The following is a 20,995-nucleotide window of genomic DNA, read 5'->3' on the forward strand; positions in this document are numbered from 1 at the left end:
ACTAGTCGCTTGTACTACTCATTACATGTTACATGTACTAATAACTTGTTGTATTCCTCATCTAAAGCTACCTCCAATCTCATTCTTCATAAGGTTTCGAACACGAGAGCACGTGTTAGACGACACGAGTGCACAGTCTGCTGTCTTATAAATTACTTGCCTAGTCACCGCCTTCTTTGAAAGCAAACTGCCTTGACAGAGTGTCTCATCGATACCACTGTCGGCGCTTTAGAAAAAAATGTTTTCATCTCAACCCCATCTTCATCATTTGCATGATCCGAATCTTGACTCAAAGGTTCCCTCCCCCTCCTACGTCCCCACCTACTTTTCCATCGTTAAAACAATGATTCATCCAAATCGAAGCAAAAGCGCAGCGCTGTCAGACCCAGCATACAAAGAAGCGAGAAGACTAGCATCAGCAATCTCTTATTACAATTGAAATTATGTTCTCTGATGTTCTGTCATTTAATTTTTGATCCCTTTTGTTCTTCTTATCAGTTGATTTTTTTTAGTCGACCCTTTGCGTTACCCTACCATCAGAACCCCCGATTCTCAGTTCACATTGACTTTGTTCTTTGCAAGCACCTCTGCACCCACGCACTTGCTGAAAGCTGCTCAAGCCTTTCATCACTCATCCTTCTGTCGACTTATTTTCTAAAAAAAAAATGTCTTATATGAATAACGTAGATTTAGTGTCCCTGCATTTCGAAGTCTTGCAGGGATACTTTCTACTGCAGGTGCGTCGTGGCATCATGTTGAGCTCTTTGATGAGTTCAGCGTTGGTGTGGTCATGTGTACCTTGCGATATGATATTTACATCTTAATTCTTTGATCGATCATTAGCTCGGGAATGAGGCGTGGGAAGATGTCCACGCTGTTGCGATGACCAAGAAACGCGAGGCCAGTCCTCGCTCGATGAGATACCATCATGTTCCCTCCCCTCTGTTAGTGACGTGGAAGGTTTGTCCCCCGATCGTTCAGCTGATTAAGCAACGCGGTCCTTCCGCTGATTAAAAACCTAGTGAACGCAATCAAACATCGCACTTTTTCGTGAGTTTTAACCACTCTCTAACGGACATTTATCAACACGCAGGCTCCCGAACCTCTCCACTCCCCCTCACACAGAGTAAATAAATCCTGAGTCTAGTATTTTGCTACAGAGAGGAATATGTTTTAACAGATGTCAAAGGTGAAACAACAAGCAAACACATCGTCGCGTTTCTCGTCATCCACATCTCCCTCCCGACGCCTTTGTGGCAGTCGACAGCGCGAGCACAGCAGAAACGTCGTCTGCGAGTGCGTGGTTCCGTCGTCCCTCGGCGAGCGTGCGCGTGCGCTCCTTCAGTGCGCAGTATTATAATTTTGTTTCTCCATCCCATCGTTTCAACCCACCCACTCCCCACCCAAACCTCCTCGTGCTGCCTGCCACTTGCTCCAAGAGTTGGGACGTCGCAGCGAGGGTTAACAACGAGGCAGCGCCATCTGGACCGCGCGGGAGGAACGTCAGTGTGGGCAGACCCCCGCGCCAAACGCTGTTACGACTAAATCGTAAAACCATCAGGCCACGCTGGAGGGCCACACAAGATGTACACACCCGTGTGTCTCTGCGACTCACCCCTCCCCATCCCACCCCTCCACCGTAATGCCCGCTTAATTGTTTCATGGCCCAACAGTGTGTCGGCCAATTGACAGTGAAGATATAGCCAGGCAGGTCGAGCAATAAAAGCGATCGACAGGTCGCGAGATACCACTGGCAAATATTAAGGGCCGAGGTGGTGATCTGGCATAGGGGGGATGGGGAAAGGGTGGTGGGTGGGGGGTGGCGTGTGGCACGCACTGCGCGAGATCACGCAAGACGAAAGGGTTCAACATCAGCGACGATAGCTCTTTGATGTGTCCCGCAGCTCCTCCGCCAGCCTCGAGCAGTAAATAATTTGTACGGTGTCACCTGTCGTCAAGGTTACTTATGACATGGGTCAGCGTCACGCAAGGTGGTACAAAGACACTTTACGTCGCTTCATCTATGGGGTAGGGTGGACGGAGAGGTTTGCATGTCCTCCTCAATCACAGCACTCATTCTGCCTCCCCTCCTCCCTCTCTCCCACTAGCAGCCAAGCGTTTGGCTGTTCCAACAACGCATGTGTATACTGGGCTGTCTCAGAGCTTACTCAATGAAATATCATCTGGAAGCAAATGTCTTGCTTGTTCCAAGATGGTATTCTTGAGGGTGGGAAGAGCAGACAAATGGACACCGAAAACAGGGGAGACAAACTGTGAAAAATCTTACAGTCGTACAGGTAGAGGCCCCAGTCCCATTTGGTATCTCCCCAAGAAGTCGAAAACGAACCTAATCATCGCCACAGATGTCAGATCGTCCCAACTGGGCGACCGCATCTCTGATAATGAGAAAGATGGCGATGTTACCACTGGCCGGTGAGTAGGAAGGGCACTCTGACCGCCCGGGGCGCGGGTAGTACCTCTCCCTCGGATGCTGATACAGCAGCTGTCGGACTGGTGCCCACCAAAGTCTAGAGCCTTCAGGCTGTTGTTATCTCCCTAAATCTCCACCACCCGTCCAGGAAAAAACCCAAACCACCCCGAGACACACCCCATCAGCATGTACCTATGTGATGTTTTTAAAAAAAAACTTGTTTTTTTTCCTACTTTTGTAAACCTACCTGTCCTCCAACAAGATAAGGAATAGTAGCGTTGTCTCCTGTACAAAAACACTCCCTTCTGTACGAAGGGCACTCCTTTCTGTACAGGTCCCAGGCCCACTCTGTCCCCCTCCTCCACTCCTTGTGCTCCCACCTCCTCGGTGCCTCGCTTTCAACGAAATCCGACACAAAGGTCACGACTGGAGTCATTAAAAACGGTGCTTGTAGACTCGTGAGCTAGCTCCGTTAACTCTGATTAACACATTAAGCCTTACGATTACTCACACTGGTTACAGTTGTACGTCCGTTTAAAGAGGCGAGGGGTCTGATCCTAACCAACCGTGTAAACAAATCCCGCCTCTGTGCTCGAGCTCGGATACCATATAAGGTGGCACAAAGGCTTTCGGAAAGATCAAAGAAAACCGCCGAGAGGTCAAAATGTACCGACTTTTCCGAAAAGCTACAATTTACACAAAGCTGAAAAAAAAACCCAAACCAAAACAAACCCGAAAAAAAAAAAACAACCTTAACCCATCTTTGGTTTTATGCAAGTATCATTATAGCAGTTTTGCAGAATTAGTTGTGCTGGTAATACGTCTATGCAACCCTCAAAACGCAACATTCCACGCAGTCCGCCTCTTGACCTTTGCGAACACGCCGCTGCCTGCTAGATGGTTGAGATTGTAGATCGGCGGCGAGATCAAAGGGAACGCGCTGAAAACATCTAATTCAGACGCATAACAAGCGTGGTGGCGGCGACGGCCTAGCGCGGCTCACTGCAGCTTTGTTCTTGGTCGAGGGTGCACGCAGTCATGGCTGTGGTCATAATTTAATCTTTCTCCCCCTCTCTTCCCTCCCTCCACCACAACACAACTCTAATGCTGTGCTTTCTCCACAACTTATTGACGTGTTGGAGGTGTTTGTGAGTGCGGAATATTCGTCAAGGAGGGGGAGGGAGTGGAAGGACCGGACAACTCTCACAGAATGCACGCTGTGTCGGAGGGAGGGAGAGAGAGAGCTGCGAGCCAGCCAGCCTGTGAGCAAGACAGAGAGAGAGAATGAGACGACAGGTCGTACGCCGATCTTGTGAGGAAATTTACCCACCGGGCAAGGAAGTTGGTGTTGGTTTCTGTTCAGGCGATTCATTGCTGTGATTCCATGCTTTTAGCTGGAGGTATCAATGCCCACAGTGGCTTGAAATATGAAACACAACAACGAAGTTCTACGAGCGAGGGAACAACATTCTCTCTGTTCCTAAATATATCGGGAACACCGCATGACTAAGTGAGCTTGTAACGAGCGATTTCATTGGCTGTGGAAACGAGTGCTCGACGGTAATTGGATGTTATGAGTTGCCTTTACGTAGTATATTCATGGCGGATTCAAAACGTGTGCTGAGGGTCGTTAATATCCTGTGTAAAAATTAGATCACAGTGGAGAACTTTTGACCATGCCGCATATGAGTTCAGGCGGTTCGGAGGATTTTTACTCTACAGATGAAGTTAAAGTGTACAAGGACGAAGGAAATAAAGACGAGGAAAAACGTTCATCGGAAAACCTCTCGGAGGAAAAGTTGGGTTTAGTCACTGAGACGGAGGAGGTGAGTGCTTGGGTCTCTTCAAACAAATGCCGAGCCTTTGATCTTTTTCGAGGTCGCGCGGGTCCGATTTGCCTAACTGTAGCGCCGGCGCTCCCTTTCATCTGGATTTATTTACGTTGAAACTTTTCTGCTTTGTTGTTTCAGGGTAAAAATTCGTCGAATTATGCGGGATCTAAGGAGGGAAGCGGTCCGCGAGTGGACGATGGTAGGTTGTGTAGAGCTCAGCGGAGCGTGGTACGGGGTTTTGAGCTGACCGAAAGTTGCATGCTTGGTATATGTGAAAAGTCTGAATCTCAGTCTCCATTGTTTGTTTTGCTTGTATAGTGCATCACATCTGCCATTTTATTCCTTTCATCCGAGTTGTTAGTGTTTTCTGCACGCACTTGAGGTATGCCGGGGCGTGCTTTGAAGTATGGAAGTATGCACCTTATATCTTCCCCGGGCCCTTTTGTGCTAGAGCTTGCAGGACAACAGGCTATGGCCAGTCTGCGCAGCAGTCCACATTCTTTACCATTCGCCCCGCCCTCCCGCATCAAGTTGTGCTTTTTTTTTTTTTACCAAAGCATAGTTCAGTAATATTTTTTTAAACGTGCATCTGTTACCTATTCATCAGGAAAGACAGTAGTCAGGCCATGTTGTGGATTAGGAGAAGAAAGGCAGATATGTGTAGGCCGTAGATTTTATTTCAACACAGATGATAACAGGGGTTGTTATTATTCAAAAACATTGTTGTCATGAAACGAAGTCTACATATTTTTTAATGGAATTTTTGACTCAAGATTGTTCAGAGTACTTTTTTTTAAATTTCTAACAGTCTAGGCTTAGAGTATAATTTATATCATTGGAAACAGTTTAGGGTAGAAGTGATTATTAAATATCCATGCTTTTCGTTTTAAAGAAATATTTCATAAAACAGCTGTGATGCACAGATTATGATTAAATGAACAGGCATACTAAAATGTGTAAGAATAGTTACATTCTCAAGATGGTGACTGTCAATCTTCTCAAAGTCAGTACTGTCATTAAAAAAATTTTTTTTAAGGAGATTTGCCCATTTTTTAGCTATAACCAAATATAAATTATTCTAAATTATCTAAATAAACTGATTTTGTATTGGTTGCAACGCACAGATGGCAGTGTTTACTACTTAACTTTTTTAGAACGTGACAGATGTTTTTGCAGTTTAGCTTTGAACAGTTAAGCACGTGCAGCAAATGCTTAAATGTTTTGTGGATTTTCAGTTTTTTTAAGAAAATATAATCAGGGTGTGTTGAGAGGATCAAATTCTAATCAATAACCATGCCATGAAAGGACTTCCAGTTTAGTTTCATTTTTGTATTAAAAATAACATTTTTATTGCTATGGCTGCTGCTGCTCTGATGATTATCTATATTGCAAATACACATGTGGGAACACACACATGCACAGAGAAGATTTAGTTATATGGTGAGAAATAGATAAAAGTGAGGTTGTCATCCATGTCAACAACAATAATTGTATGCCCTCTGTACATTTCCATCGCCATTAGATATAAATTATTAAATTTTATACGTGTGCTAAATGGCAGAACAATATATTTTGCTAAGACTAAAAGCTGTAACAGTAATGATGTAGGTTTGAACAAATTCATAATTTTGATCTTGAACATGATAAATTGTTAGCGTGACAGTTTTTTTTTTTTTTTTTTTTGAGACATAACTCTAGACTCAGATTTGTTTATCATTACAATTATGAACTGGTAAATGGGGACGTGGTTCAAGGAGAAAGGAAAGAAGCTTTGAGAGAGTGCCTGTTGTCCAATTAAAGTAAGTGGAATGCTTTTGTCGAGAACAGAAAAACCCACTATCCTCAATAGGCAGAAAGATGATGGCATATAAGTGCATAAATAGAATTTGCCTGCTTTTTAGCCTTTGTGATTGTATTGTTGGCTGTTCTATTTAAAATATTAGAAACCTTCAGAAATTTGTATGTAAGGGAAAGCTGACAAGTCTCATAACAAATTATCATATTACTTGTTTTGTTTAGGGTTAACATCCAAGTCTCTCTTGACCTCTCAAGTTAGTGTTAGTGAGGCTGCCATTAAATCAAAATTAGATAAAGAAGAGTCCTTGTGCAAAATTTGCATACTATTTTGAAATAAGAAGGTAAAGTCCACATAATTTCACAATCCATTATTTATTTTTGTCTTGGAGATAAGTGCCGTGAGGGAAATTTTTATTTAGCAAGATTTATCTAGAAGATGACATTGATTCAAAACAGAATGAACAGATCAAGTTAGGTCAGAAACCTCCATATGCTAGTTATGTTAACATCACTTTTTAGAAAAATAAAGAGCTGGTGATAGAAAAAAGTGATAGACAAAAGTGATAGACATTTGGCACTTGGGCAGGTATTTCCTTAGGGAATACAGGAACAAAATCTGTTATGTATCCTGTCAACAGCATTAGTAAATATTCTTGAAGTCTTAATAGAGTTTTCCCAAGATTTAATAAGTATATCATTTTGTGTATAAGAGGGAGAGGTGTTTTTGTGATGGTCCGTGCTTTAATAGCTAGTGCTTGATGGGAATTGAAAAATAGCAAATAATCTAGTGTTTCATGATGTAAAGAGCAGGCATCTTCAATCTTCAAATGAACATAAAGTAGGCCTCTATTTTCTGATATGTTACTTTTCAGCACATAATTTTGCTGATGTGACTTATTTAGAGAGCAAAACAAATAATTTTTTGCATTTGTAAAAATGAGAGCCTGCTTCTCTATGTCTTTCAGTAATGTTTCACTCTTTTGTCTTAAATTCCTTCTAAAAAAATCCAAAACACAAAACTCAAAGAAAAGGAAAGAGATGCACAAAATAGCAGAAAGTTGAAAAATATGTAAATGTTTAAATGGAATATCATTGCAAACATTTTAATTACTGATGACTGTTAGATATGATTTCAAAACTAGTCGGAGGCTTCATATTTTATCTTTTCAGAAAATTGCACATATTAAATATGAGAACAACCAGGATTTATATAAAACAATACTTCTGATCATGTAAAGACATGTAAAGAATGTTTCTAAGATTTCTGCTACTTTTTGCAGTTGATTTAACAGTACTGGAATTGCTTATTCTGTAGCTGGATTTTATCTATTGAAACATGCATTAAAATATATAAAGCAAGGAAAGAGTTTCATAATGAATTTTTTAAAACTTTGAAAATATATATATTTATTGTATCTGCAATAGAAAATGAAAAGAGTTAATCGGGAATTTATTAAAGTGAAGACTGTGTTGACTTAAAGTAGGAAAGTATTGTTTGTATTGCGACCAGAAAAACCTTCACATACATAATGTTATGTTTAACATATATGATCTCTTCATGATTGTGTAAAGAAGGTTTGCTCTTGAAGTAAAGAGAAGTCCTTAGCATTTAAATGCAATCATCATTGGTAATGCCAGCAGTCTTCGCAAAGTTATCCTTCATGTCTAAGGTATCATCAAGGAGCTACATTTTTGTTTGACATTTATTCTCCAGCTTGTAGCCCAGCATGTTTTCTTTTATATGTTCTTTGAGGACAATGGGGCAGAGAGCTGTTTTCGCTGATCAGTCAGTTTATTAAAATACCAAAGGGCTGTTGTACTTTCAGGGGGAATCACAAAGAATACTGTTGCTTCTTCAAGAGGGCTGTTTTTCCTTTCTTTTTCCGTTTGTCAGCAAACTCATCTTCACGTATATGCACACACTGTTGTACATACACATTTGCATTGTCTTATAAATAGCTTAATCCATTTTAGGACAAGACATAATCACATACCAAATCATACATGATAACAGCATGCACACACAATTACTTGAATTCACCGTAACATTTGTTTATTCTGCTTCTACTGCTTTAGAGGACTCAAATGCCTTATGTTGTATTTAGTGATGGAACACAAGCCTGGCTTATTTTACAAAATGATTCACTGTTATTAGTGGCCCTATTTTGTTTTTTTAAATAAAATATAGAATTACTTGGAGGTAGACATTTTATTTTGCTCAACATATACCTGTTGGTGCTAGGATATTATCTGTCTTGTGTGGTTATACCAAGAAGCCATTCTTCACATTATTGTTAACGCAGCAGAGTTAGTAAATAAGAAGTTGGGAAGTGTAAATGTATGTGGTTTGTTGGAGGGATCATTGGGTGTGATGTACTCGGCATTACAATACTTAGATTTCGGTGAATTTGAGGGGGGCGGGCGGTCCTATAGCAAAAGTGAAAGTAGCTACTTAAAACAAATTAAAACACTAACAGAAGCGGCAAAAAAAAAAAAAAAGAAAATTTGATTAACAGAATTTGCGCACGAGTTAGATTCTTGGAGGTCGGGAGCCAGTAGCATGGAAATTAGAACAATGTACTCATTGAAAAGCAGCGATAGGTACCCAACATGATCAGTTGTCTTTAACAGTTTAAAATGTCACCACGGATTTGTGTGACTTTAAAAACTTTCTTACAAAAAGCATCCCAACCTCGACAAACGTTTTACCTTAACAGTTTTTTGTCATTGTTCCTCAGCGGCCATGGCGGGGTAGCAGGCTATTCATCTTAGCTTTACACTGTTAGTCGCAAATAGTTTGATGTGTTTGAACACCTGCCTGCTAGCTTTTGATAATGTAGAGGGAACGTGTGTATTCCTTATTTGACCAAGAACGAATTTCATCAGGAACCCAGAGACAAAATGTGCTGCTGTATTTTAAGTGACGGAGTCAGCACGGCAGCGACTCTTGAGATGCTCCTCACATTTTGCTGCAGATCTGCGACGCCGACATCTTGAAACTAAATTTGTAGTTTAGGGATTTTCTTATCCCTGCCTTCTAAAGAGGGCAAGCTATTAAACGCTGTTAACTTTTGACTTCAACCAACGGCTTGTCTTTTCAACTCTTGCATGGCAACAAAGAACTGAGTTTCGCCATGACCTGTGGAGAAGGCTTAGAGAAATCACTCGTTTCAGCCTTGAAGTGTCTAGTGGTGCTGTAGCCTGTGAATGCATTTTTGTTCACTTTTATGAGGTGTCAAGTTTGAGTAGATTTTGTTCCAGCACTTGCAACATGCGCTTACTGGTTAGACCTCTTTTGGCTTGGTAAGTTGGTGCAAGAAAACTTATATAGTCATAGGTATATATATGGTATATATCTTTAGACTTCCAAATAACATGATCTATAGCAGCTTAGTATTGGTGTTATTTTCTATAACTTCCCACTGTGCAGTATGATGTTATACAGACAGTCCCTGACATTCTTGGTCTCTTAATATGTGTGGTACAATACTCTCATGTGTTAAATAATTCAGCCTTACTGTAGGCTAATGTAATTGTTCTGAGCATGTTTATGGTTAATTTAGGGTAAGTTATGACGGTAGGTTAAGTACACTAAACGCATTTTCAACAGTAGGTTTTTCAGTATTCTGATGCATGCATCAGTAGTATGCCTAAATCCATCCAGCCATCGAAAATATTGGGCTTGGTGTAGAACATCTCACTGGGATAACACAAATGCTAAATTAATAATCAAGGCATTCTAAAAATGCTTGTTTCTAATAAAGTAATAGAAACTAAAAGTTCTAGTCCAAAAGGCGTTAAAAGATACTAGACATTTCCAGCAAGAAATGTTATTGTTATGAATTTTTGGACTGTAGAAGGATAAGAAACCCCCCCCCCCCCAAAACTTTAAAAGCAGGATGTGCTTAATGGTGATACAGCAATAGTGATGCAGCGTTGGTCTTTTTGTGGAACATAGGGAGGTCCAGATATGATGAGCTTTTTTTATTGTTGTCCACAATCGTTACATTATCAGCAACTTCATTGGAGATGTATATTTCATAATCTTCAACAAGAATAGATTCCTCCAGGTTGACTGGCAGATGTTGATGTAGAGTTAATTCCATAACATGGCCAGGTTATGTTTGTCATTGTAAGCCATGCTCCTGTCCTCATGTAGATAGAGTGAATAAGGACTATGCCATTATAAGAACTATAATGACTTTGGCAGATTACCATTAATGAATTTTAATTGTGCCATGGTTGCTGTTGTGTTACAAGATTTTCGTCAGTTGTAGTTGCAGTAATTGGTTTGTACGTGGAAAACTAAAAGCTGTTGTAGTTCCTAATTGTATGGACTTAACCAAACTTTATGGCATGCTTTGCATTAGGCATGTCCTTCAGTCCAAGTTCTTGCTAGAGTATTTGTGTGGGAGGTAAAAGGCTTGAGATCATGTATATATCAAGTTAATGATTTTTCTTACAGCTAATGTGTTTGTAAGTTTCTTGTAGTATGTGCTGTTTATATATGTATGATATTTATGGGATCAAACTCTGCTATCTTGAAATTCATTTTCCAGTATGATATCAGGGTGATTGGATTGGCATTAGTTTTTTTTTTAAGTGCTTGTTTGTTTAATTGTTCACCAGCGTGTGTGCTTTTTTAAAAGTATCCACTGTTATTTAGTAAAATGTCATAGAAAATGTAGGGCTATTTTTTAATATCATCTCCAATTAAATAATTTGTTGGCTTGAATTTCACATTTTGACCAAGTATGGCATATTTTACACAATTTCAGTACGAGCAGTTTAATTTGAGTAATAATGAGTAGATAGAAATGTGGTAAATTAGTTTTACACTAATCTCTATTATCTCTATTCCAAATAAAATGTAACTGCAATAAAAAAGCTTTTGATTTTCATATTTTCAAAAACTATAAAATTGGGTAAGAGATGGTAGAGTAGATGATATGTGTTTGGATGTGCTTTTGGAGATTATTGCAATTATATCAATAATCTGTTGGAATTTTACTAGGAGAGTTTTTGCATTGCAGTCACCTATTTTTTTTTTATATATTGGTCACTAATAAACTTAAAATGTTATGGTAGCTTTTAATTTTCCCAAATATATTTTTGGGGTATGTGGGGAGAAGAAGTTAGGAATTCCTTGCTTCCATTTCAGTAATTTCTTAAGCTTTTATTTATAATTTCTTTTTTATGTTCACTACATATTGCTGAATGCAAAAGCACATAATGGCACGGGGGGATAAAATAAGGTAAATAATCAGCCACAACAATAGCTTTATATCTTCTTAACCTGACATTGTGCATGGTTATTTATCTGAAAAATTGATAGATTTGTATCTGTGTTGGGCACACAAAATTACTGTCATTTAATGTCGTGTAAAACATAAATGTTCAGTGAAACAAGTCAGTTCCCCACTCCACTCAACCTCCATGTCAGACAGAATAACCATACATATTTGTTATATATAATATAGAACTAGTGTGTGGAAAAAACATTAAATAGCCAGGTAGTTAACAATATTACGTTTTTTTAACTGCCTTTTTTTCTTTGACAAGTGGTGTTGAGAAAACTTTAGTCACAATAAATCACCATTGAGGCCTGTTAAATCAGGTGTTAGGGCAGTCTGTGTTTGCTGCTATATAATTATAGGTTTTAAAAGAAAGCTATCAACAGCCCAAGTGCAGAGAAAGTATCATAATTATTATGTTTGATGTTAATTTTGTTGCTTATATAATACAGTCTGTTATTGCTTAGATAAAACAGTCCGCAGGTCAAGTGTTTGTCACCAGGTTGCTGCATGTTGTAAGCGATGGGCCTGTGTTCTTTGAGGTGGAGGGTTGTCATTTGTTGCTGTTTTCATTCAGCTACTTTTGGAGACAACAGCTCAGAGGAGCTATTACATCCAATGTGGAGCGCTTCAGCAGTAGACAGGTGGGGTGGGGGGTGGGCACGGAAGAAAGGTGAAGATAAATATTAAGACAGTTGAAAACTCTCGAAAGTGAACACTGTTGGTAACTTAAAATGTATAACAAATGTTCCGTGGAAGGGTTGAGAGTGTTCATAGGAAAGCTTGCGACTAAAGAGTTATATGATTTCTGCTATTGGAAATTTTAAGAAAATGTTCTCTAAATGAGATGCTTGAAAATGGATTGATAGGATGGTGCTAGGGTAAATGACGTTCATTTTAAGTTTAAAAAAAACCTTGTATGGGTAGTGAGTGTGAGAGGGTTTACGCAAATTATCAATTTTCTACATCTTTCCCTTGTGCTGATCGATGCATTAGAAAAAATCTATATTAAAGCACGCTGAAGCCGAGAAAACGCAGCAAATTACAGGAGTAGAGCTCAGAGGGTGAGACGCCAAGTGTCAGTGTCTATATGTATAAAGGTGGCAAGGTGTGAGAACTGGAACCTCATGCCGCGCTGTCAAAGCTTGGCGGCGGCATCTTTGTGTTTAATAGCTGAGGATCCACGCCAGGTGCTATGTCCATATCGTGGGCGCCAGCTCTTGGACGCTTATTGCCATAGACATGGCCGCGCTGTGCCAGTCAAGACTGTGGTCAGAGGTTGTGCACCCACTGACGAACATCAAGACAAAAAAAAAAAAAAAAGTCGCTGAAAGGAAAATTGTGTTCACAGGCCCCCACCCCTTTCCCTTGCAGATGTTGAGGCAAGCACAGACGCATGAAAGGGAAAGGGTTTGGTTCTCAGTGTGTGCGCTGCGCACGCGCATTCCGATCCGGCGAGTCGTTGATAGCCAACGAGATGACGTGGCAAACTGCACGACGAAAGTCTGAGATTGGGAGAAGTGTTTTGACCGTCACGGCGAGTGTGGTCACACACGACTTGTCAGCATGACCTGGGAGGTGCAGAGCTTGCCGTTTGGCACCAGCGAGGACGTGGGCAGCGGCCAGCCATCAGCTGCACCATCGCGCTTTTTGCCGCCATCAACAGTGCAGGCGTGCCACTCTGTGACCACTCATCACTCCTCCCTCCCCTGGGTACCTACACCCCTCCCTTCCCCTGGGTACCTACACCCCTCCCCTCCCCTGGGTACCTACACCCCTCCCTGGCCATCTACACCCTCGGGGAGGGACGAGGCCGGGCGACTGTACACCACCACACACTGGCATCCATGGCCCAACACAACGTGGCTGGCAGGCCAGACCTCCGTGGGGCAGGCAGCAGGCTCCCGATGTGTGTGTGGGTTGGAACGGGGGGCGAGGGGGCATTGATTTAAAAAGCAAAGCCCGTTAAACCTCTCTCATGCCACAGCGACCGCAAAACCTTGGGACAATATTAGGGTGTTGCCGATATGCATTCGAAATCGTGTCTTAAGTCACAATTTTTTCAGAAGTGCGAAGACTTTCAAAAGAGAAGAAAAAAGAAAATTTCATCCCCAACTCAGCCGACCGAGGCTGTATCTGCCTAGGATTAGCAAAAGTCAGACGAATAATCTAACATTTGTAAATATTTTTTTTGCGGTGACTAGGATTATATTTTTTTATTTTTAATCCCAACAGCAGGGGTTTGCCAAAGTGGAGTGTTTGGTTTGTGTATTTTCTCTGCGGCGTGTCCGTTTTCAGCAGGAGGGACATCACGTGACGTGAGACAGCAGGCTGTCGCTGACTTTGCTTGTCTTGTTTGACTTGGAATAATGGCCGGTGTGACAGCGTCATATGTTCACAATTAAAATTCTCCTTTTTTTGCAGGCTAGCATATCAGAGTGGTTTTTTTTTTCTTTCTTATTACCAAGTGCCGCGCGGTCCCGCACCACCATCCCTCTTGCGTTTTGACCAGTTTGGACACCCTCCCCCTTCTCTCTCTCACTCTCACACACGCACGTACAAAAACACGTAGGCAGGTCGGTTGTGTGCACGGTGACACCTTTATGAGCCGCGACAAGACTTGGTGATAAATAACTAAATCGGATCATCATGTTTTATTACGCGGACATTAAAGCTGGAAGCCCAGGGTTTGACTCCAGCTCTCCGTCCAAGTCGCAGCCGACAGCGTTCGCTTGCACTGTATTAAAAATAATCTGTGAAGGGGTCGATCAGACACCGAGAGGGAGGGATGGAGGCAGCAAGGGAGGGATGGAGACACCCAGGGAGGGACGGGAGGCACCGCGTGTCGTGCAGTGGAAGGCAGTGTCACCTCGCTGCAAGAAGGCACCCGCAGTACGACGCTCGTAAGCTGCCGCAGCCAAGAGGCCAGCAGGTACTCGGGGCTGTTTTGGTGGGTGGGATGGGGTGGGGGAGTTCACTGGCGACAGTGATGGAAGCTCAAAGACCACTGTCGATAATACAAATTAGCCCCGACATACGAGCCGACACGTTTACGGAGCCCCGCTCCCCTAATCTCCTGATGGACCAAATGCAGCGATTTTCTTCGGTGATTGGGCGGACTAATTTAATCGAGGTCCGTTTCAGTTGTGTCGCCCCCACAGAGCCTGGCGCTGGATTTTCAGCTGGGCTAGCCTATGGCCACCACGCCGGGATTCCAGAGACATTGCCTCCCGCCTAGCATTTCTGGATGTGAGATAAGCTTTAGTGGTCATAGAACTGATTGAATGTAGGTGGACACAAGCGTCGTGTGGTGATGGGGAATCTCATTACCCCAAGGTGACGTGCTTAGATGTTAGACTGGTAGGGACCTGATAGTGTTTTATGAGCGGTCTGCAAATGTGGCGAGCTAGAGTGATAGTTTTCACATTCGAGGCGCAGGGACCTCAGAAGCTCGGCAAAATAAGCGTTCAAATGTAAGCGTAGAATTAAGGATAAACTGACCAGATTCTACTGCGACAGACGCTCAAAACGTAAATTAAAAAATAATTTACAAAAGACGTAAAAGGAGCGGAGAAAAAGCGCAGGGGAAATACTAGAAGCCACGAGAGGAAAGTGTTGTGTGAGGTCGTGCGAGTGGAGTTAGGGGTATAACTGGCCTTCTAGTAGTGGCGGAGTGCCTTGGTCAGATCGATGCTGGCAATTACCGGCACCATTGTTAAGGTCCTGTTGTGGCATTCCTTTCTTGCGCACCTTCATCCCACGCCGCCTTCCTTCTCTCGTTCCTCCTCCCCTTCCCGCTCCCGTTCCATCCGTAGCGCTCGGTGCCAGCTTTTTTTTTTTGTAGCTGTAAGCTGGGGGTGGGGATGAGGGAGTTGGGGATGTTACGCGTCCACAGAGTTCACCCGAGGGTGCGATACGAGACGCGATAGTGTACAGGTGGTCAAGCCAAATATGCTGTGCAGTCGAGGCGGCACTCAAGTGTCATCGTGCTTGACGGCTGTTGGTCACTCTGCCGGTTATCGAGCCATATTCCTGTCATCTTAACGGAAAAACTGGTCAACAGACATCTGCTCGGGCTCGCAGAGTCGCCGACAAGAGTCGACTTTTGATATGTGGGCACTAGGGCAGTGTGGGGGCGAGGTTGGAGTGGGGCACCCTGATGCACCGTAGTCCGGAGGTAAATTCTTGATACATCGCCGAGATTTTTTGCCTTGGCGGTGGTTGCAGGACAAGGTGTTGGACGGTCGGTCATGGAGGAAGGGGTAGGGGAACGGTGAGCTGTGGGAGGGAGGTGACCGCCAGGTGTGACAGACACACGCACACATAATAGTTCTGAGATCAAAAGGTGAAATGCGCTTTTGAAGTCTTTTGACGCTCTTTCTCTTTTCTCTTTCTTTTATGTTTTTGAAATTCGTTATCTAGACCATCGTAATTGGGTGCATGGGATGATGGAAGGATGAAGAGAAAGGCTTGTGAGAAATGAGCGATAGCTTATTTGGAAATGTGTGCGAACGACCTGTGGTGTGACCTGTGCGGAGTGTCTAGCAGTAAGACACAGCAAACAAGTTATCGGTCACAACCGCGAGTGTCACTGCGACTCAGAAAAGCTGCAGCTCTTCAGCGATTGCTTCCTCCATATCTTTCTCGGGTCATTGGGCAGTCACCATCCATTCCTACCTCCTTCCCCTCGCATTCCGTGGCGTTTTCCCGCCGGAGTCGTGCATGCCTCCCCTCAAACGCACCGGTCACGAAAAATCCCAGGTCCGAGGCGGCGACACTCATCTTAATTGCCAGGACAAATAATCACAGCTTGTACACGTCAACGAGGATGTGAAAGGGAAGAGAAGTGGGGGTCGGGGGCGACGCGACCGTTCCTTTTCTTTGGCAGATGTCGCCACGCATTTTAAAACTGGAGTGCGCATCTCGCGTCGGATGCTGTCTTTGTCGTGATGGTGGATGATGCACTTGACCACTTGACACTGCCCGGCGCACAAAGGGTTTCATTTCCAGGAATGCAGTGCGCCGTGCTGTCCTCTTGTGTTAGACTCTGGTCGCTGTAGCTGGTCTTTCCTCTCTCTCTCCATTTGCTGCTCTTCACCCTGCAATGCGATTGGACCTATGTCTTTTGTAGGCGACGGAGGAAGTTGTACGAGAGTGGACTGAAGTGGTCGAGCATGATTTATTTTCCATTGGCCGGTTTTAAGGCTGTCTCGTGTACGTGTGAGCGTGGACTTTGTGATGCTCAGCTTTTCCTTACACCTTTACATACACGCAGACATATGAATAGGTGCGTGGTTGCAGTCGATGACACGGTGACATGAGTTACTTTGAACGTTGCTATCACCAATGATGGCGTGAAGAACCGAACACAGAGTTCCGTGGAAGAGACCTTGGGCCCAGCGTTGACAAAACTACAAAAACAGATAGGAACGAGAGGTTCGGGAGGGGAAGCGGAGGCGGTTTCACTAGTGTTGATGGCTTGGAGTTTTGAATTGAATGGCTGGAGCTTGGTCGTGTTTATTGATTGCCGTTACGCGCTGGTCACGGGGAATTGGCGTGTTTGTCGTGCAACACCATTTGACAGCAGCCCGGAGGGAGTGGGAGGGAGTTGTGGGGTGGGGTGAGGGTGGGCAGACGAGGGGCACATGTCCCCCGGCGGCCACGGGTAGTAGTAGTAGTGGTGGTGGTGGTGGTGCCATCGGGGTGATGTAGCTGGAGAAGAGAAACAAATTGCTGGAATTCTTACCCCTCCACCCCCTAACACACACACACACCGATTTTTATACCGAGATAGAGAGGTAGCGGACATGACAGTTATAAGTGCCTGACTGTTAATGTCACTTGGCTCATTAGTACGTACGTCGGCATATGGTTTTTTTAAGGTCGATTTTGACAAAATATTAGGAGAAAGCTCTTTGCAGTTCATTCCAAAATTTGGCCTTTTATAGACATTGGTGGTAAATAACTGCTTCTATAAATGCCTTCTCCTTCGTTTGCTCTTTCAAGACTTTTTTTTTTTTTTGAAAGGTAAAGTTGATCAGTGATGGAAGGCAGCATGAAATTTTTAACTTTGATCAGATCGGCAGACATTAGGGAAAAAAAACAAAACAAACAACACTTAGCGAAGGTGGAGAGGAGAGGACGAAGTTCACAGCGACATTGCCAAGTGAGATACAGGAGTAAATCATTCTGTTTTGCTTTCCTACGATTTTGGGAATATATGTCGATAAGTTTGGCAAGGCTTAATAACATTAACACCAAAATAAATGATTTCTATATAGTAATAGTGCTATTTTTTAGGTTTATTTGAAAAAGGAAAGCAAGGATTCATTTCTCTCCTTGCCACCCCAACCCCTAATTTTTGTCTTCTCTACTAATTTAGCCCTCTCTCCTCTCTTCTCTCGTTCTCTCTCTCAAACTTTTCTTTGATGCTAATCAGACAGGAAGCTGGCCGTCAACTTCAAAGCTCTCTGATCGCAGTGTGATAGAGCGTTTTTGGCAGACGGGTGCTTGCGTACCCCGTTATCCCTGGGGCGATAGGAAAAATATATTTAGGATTTTCAATAGTTGAGAAAATTGTATTTATATATATCATTTTAGGGGCTAGAATGCTGTGGTAAAATTTCCCTACATTCAACATGCCGATCAGCCAGGAGGGAACACTAGGCGCACCATGTCCGCGCTGCTCACCCTCGCCCACGTCCCATGTGCGGACAAACGAGAAAAGTTTTTTGGCAGCAAGAGCACAGGAGTTGTTTCCCTTAGATTGGGACGGTTTTTCGGGCGCCGTCCTGTCTGAGGGAGGGATTGGGGTGGCTATCGGATTTTACCGTTCAGCGACGACTCTGAAACGTTAAGAGGCGTCAGCAGATTTGTGATGCCATAATGCCCCAAGTTTTTTGGTTTTTGGTGGGGTCCGTTTATCAACGACAGGAGCTTCTATTTTTAAACCTCTATGTCATTTCTCTCATCATCGGCGGACGGTCGGGTGGCACATGGGTAAAGTGCTAGTCACCCTTTCATTGAGAATCGTGGGTTATGGGTTCAGATCTGTTCAGGGGCATAACGCAGTTTCTTTCTGTATGTGAGACACCTGTTAACAGGGTAGACTAGCCGCCGCATCTGTTGACTCTGTGTAAAGCATCACCAAACAACATGTTTCTGTATGTCACATATTGGCAAGTTTTCTTTGCTTTTTTTTTTGTTTTTGCTGTCATTAGGACCCAGTCCGGAATTTCATAAAACATTCGATTCCATAATATCAGTTTTACTAAAACGAGCGCTATATCCTTGTTGAAGGGTGGATAGGTGAGGAGAGGGGGTTCGCTTAACTACAAATCTTGCATGGGTGCTAGCAGACCTTCTCTTTTTCTATCATAACACTCAATAAGAGTAGAACGTCTCTGTCATAGTTGGCTATAATTCGAAGGTGTCAATGAAAACTGATGGCATGCAGCTCTAAGTCTGCGCGAAAGCCAGAAGCATTCTTGCTGCTCCATAGCCTTTCTGATGGGATGTACCATTCCTCATGCAGTACATCAGGCACAGTATTAGTGTCTGATGCTGTTTTCACACGGCTGAAGCGATGAGCCTGATCGCCTACCTCATCTCGTATCCGAGGGTGTGCATGGAAGTTAGAGGGCAGGATTGGTTTGTCTCAGAAGCTTAGTTAACAGTCAGGTGGGATCTAGTGAAGTAGCAGTGAGCTGCAGGAGACAGTTCTTATTCAAACAAAGCACTTGTCCTTTGAACTTTATAACTAGATACTATCAAGGTAATGAAAGAGCATGTAGGAATAACCAGTCATTTAAAAAAAACAACTAGTGTTTGTTATCAATGAAAACAAAAGTAATTTCAAAACAACAGCCTAAAGCGATCATTGACCACATTTTAGAAAAGCCTGCCCTTTGGTGATCTCTCTCAAGGCTGTTGTTAACTGGGCAAAGAGCTGAAGCTTTAAGCCTCTAAAGTGCCCCACAGTCCATTGTACTGGCAGATGTATTGGGAAACAGGTTTGGAAATAGCTAGTTGACCAGAGCTACAATGTCCCATGAGTTCACCCCACAACCTCAGATTTCCTGTGACCATCACACACAACTTTGCAAAGCATCGAGGATACTTGTCTGGTTAAGAACAGTGTTCACACACACATGCACACAACATGGAGTCTGAATGCTCACACAATTCTGTTTAATTTAATTATTGCATATATGTAAGTGCCTTTCCCAAGCACCACATAGAGTCAGAATGCTTTACGAACAGGCACACAAGCACACATTTTTAGAGTAGGCATCAAATGCATCTTTGTGAACACACACACTTTCTCTGTCTCTCTCATTCTGTGGAGAATGAAGGAGACCACAGTCAGCCCTGTAAACAGGTGTCACATTCAGAGAGAGAGAAAGAGGTATGTGGGAGCAGAGATAACGAACCGGTAACACCAGATTTTCTTTGTGGTGGTGACAGGCGCATTAGCCACTCCACCACCAACTGCCCTTTCATTAATGCATGTATGTGAACAATATTCTTACCAATATTTATAAAAACTCGACCTTTTTTTACCTCTAGGTGTAAGCACTTAAAATGTTATGAACTTGTTTAAAACATTTACCTGTAAGAATTGAGATGAATAGCTAAAACAATGAAAAAGTGATGGGCAGTGTCCCTCAGATATTGATCTCAAGGAGAGTGAGGTTAAAGAAAGTAAATCAGATAAGAAAAAAGGCAGTCTTCTTGTCATTTACATCGTAGATTTATGCATGAACAGATTAGTTTTCTGAGGAATAAAAAGATATCTGATTTGTCCACTGCATATGGTTTGTATCCAGATATTGCTATTTAACACTTTAATTGACACCGTGAATTGTGCGTTTTCCCTTTAGGACCCTTCTTAAAAGGAATATTCATCTCTTGTGTTTATTTTTGAAGATTGTTGATGTCAGTAATCCAGTCCTAAAGGAATCTTTTTCTCTGTACATCAGTCTCAAAGGGTTGTTGATCATTGTGCTCCTGTCATTGGGGGTTGTTGATTGTTGTCTTCACAATCCAACTTTGATGTTGCCATTCTCTTTTGAAAACCTCCAGCCACCTTTTTTTTCGTCATGCCTTTTTTTCTAACAATTTAAGAAGTTTAACGTTTGAAGTTATCAAGATTATTTTACTTATGTTTCAGTCCAAAATGACATTTTGAATTGACTTGAAGTGAGCATTGAAGCGAAGAAACTCTGTTTCTGCTGTCTCAGACAAGACTTGAAAAGGGTTGACACTTTCAACCTTTGCTTGCTGACCCGTCTGTTTACTGATATATGAATAATATGCATGTGCTCTTGTGCCGGGTCAAGTGCTTGTAAATACATCGGCGAACATAGAGAGAGGGCGGGTAGAGAAAGCTGCTGCAATCAGCTGTCTTTATGTGACACTTTTATGAGTCGCTGGTTACAGTTAGCTAAAGTAAGATGAACCTCTTAGAAGTAAGTCGTTGATTATATTGACTGTATAACGATTCATGTCATCAGTATTTACACCGTCCACATCGTCTTCTATTATCTCATAAAACTGGCATTATCAGTCGTATATCGGAGAGCCGACTTTTTAGAAACACGGCAGTGAATGCCTGTTGGCAATGAACTGTCAACCACAGC

At 42.7% G+C, this 20,995-nt stretch overlaps 1 protein-coding gene across 2 annotated transcripts in view; it reads left to right on the forward strand.

Moving 5' to 3' along the window:
* The first annotated feature begins 3,436 nt into the window (after positions 1-3,436).
* Positions 3,437-20,995, forward strand: part of LOC112561450 (protein pangolin, isoforms A/H/I/S-like) — a 63,839-nt gene continuing 46,280 nt past the window's right edge. Inside the window, exons 1-2 of one of the 2 annotated variants that reach the window (XM_025235202.1) lie at positions 3,437-4,257; positions 4,402-4,462. In XM_025235202.1, coding sequence (XP_025090987.1) covers positions 4,108-4,257; positions 4,402-4,462 — 211 coding nt within the window. In that variant the 5' untranslated portion in view covers positions 3,437-4,107. The remainder of the gene's footprint in view (positions 4,258-4,401; positions 4,463-20,995) is intronic. The other variant, XM_025234351.1, reaches the window with a different exon arrangement.

This window comes from Pomacea canaliculata, linkage group LG1, assembly GCF_003073045.1.
Source record: "Pomacea canaliculata isolate SZHN2017 linkage group LG1, ASM307304v1, whole genome shotgun sequence".
Lineage (NCBI taxonomy): Eukaryota > Metazoa > Mollusca > Gastropoda > Architaenioglossa > Ampullariidae > Pomacea > Pomacea canaliculata.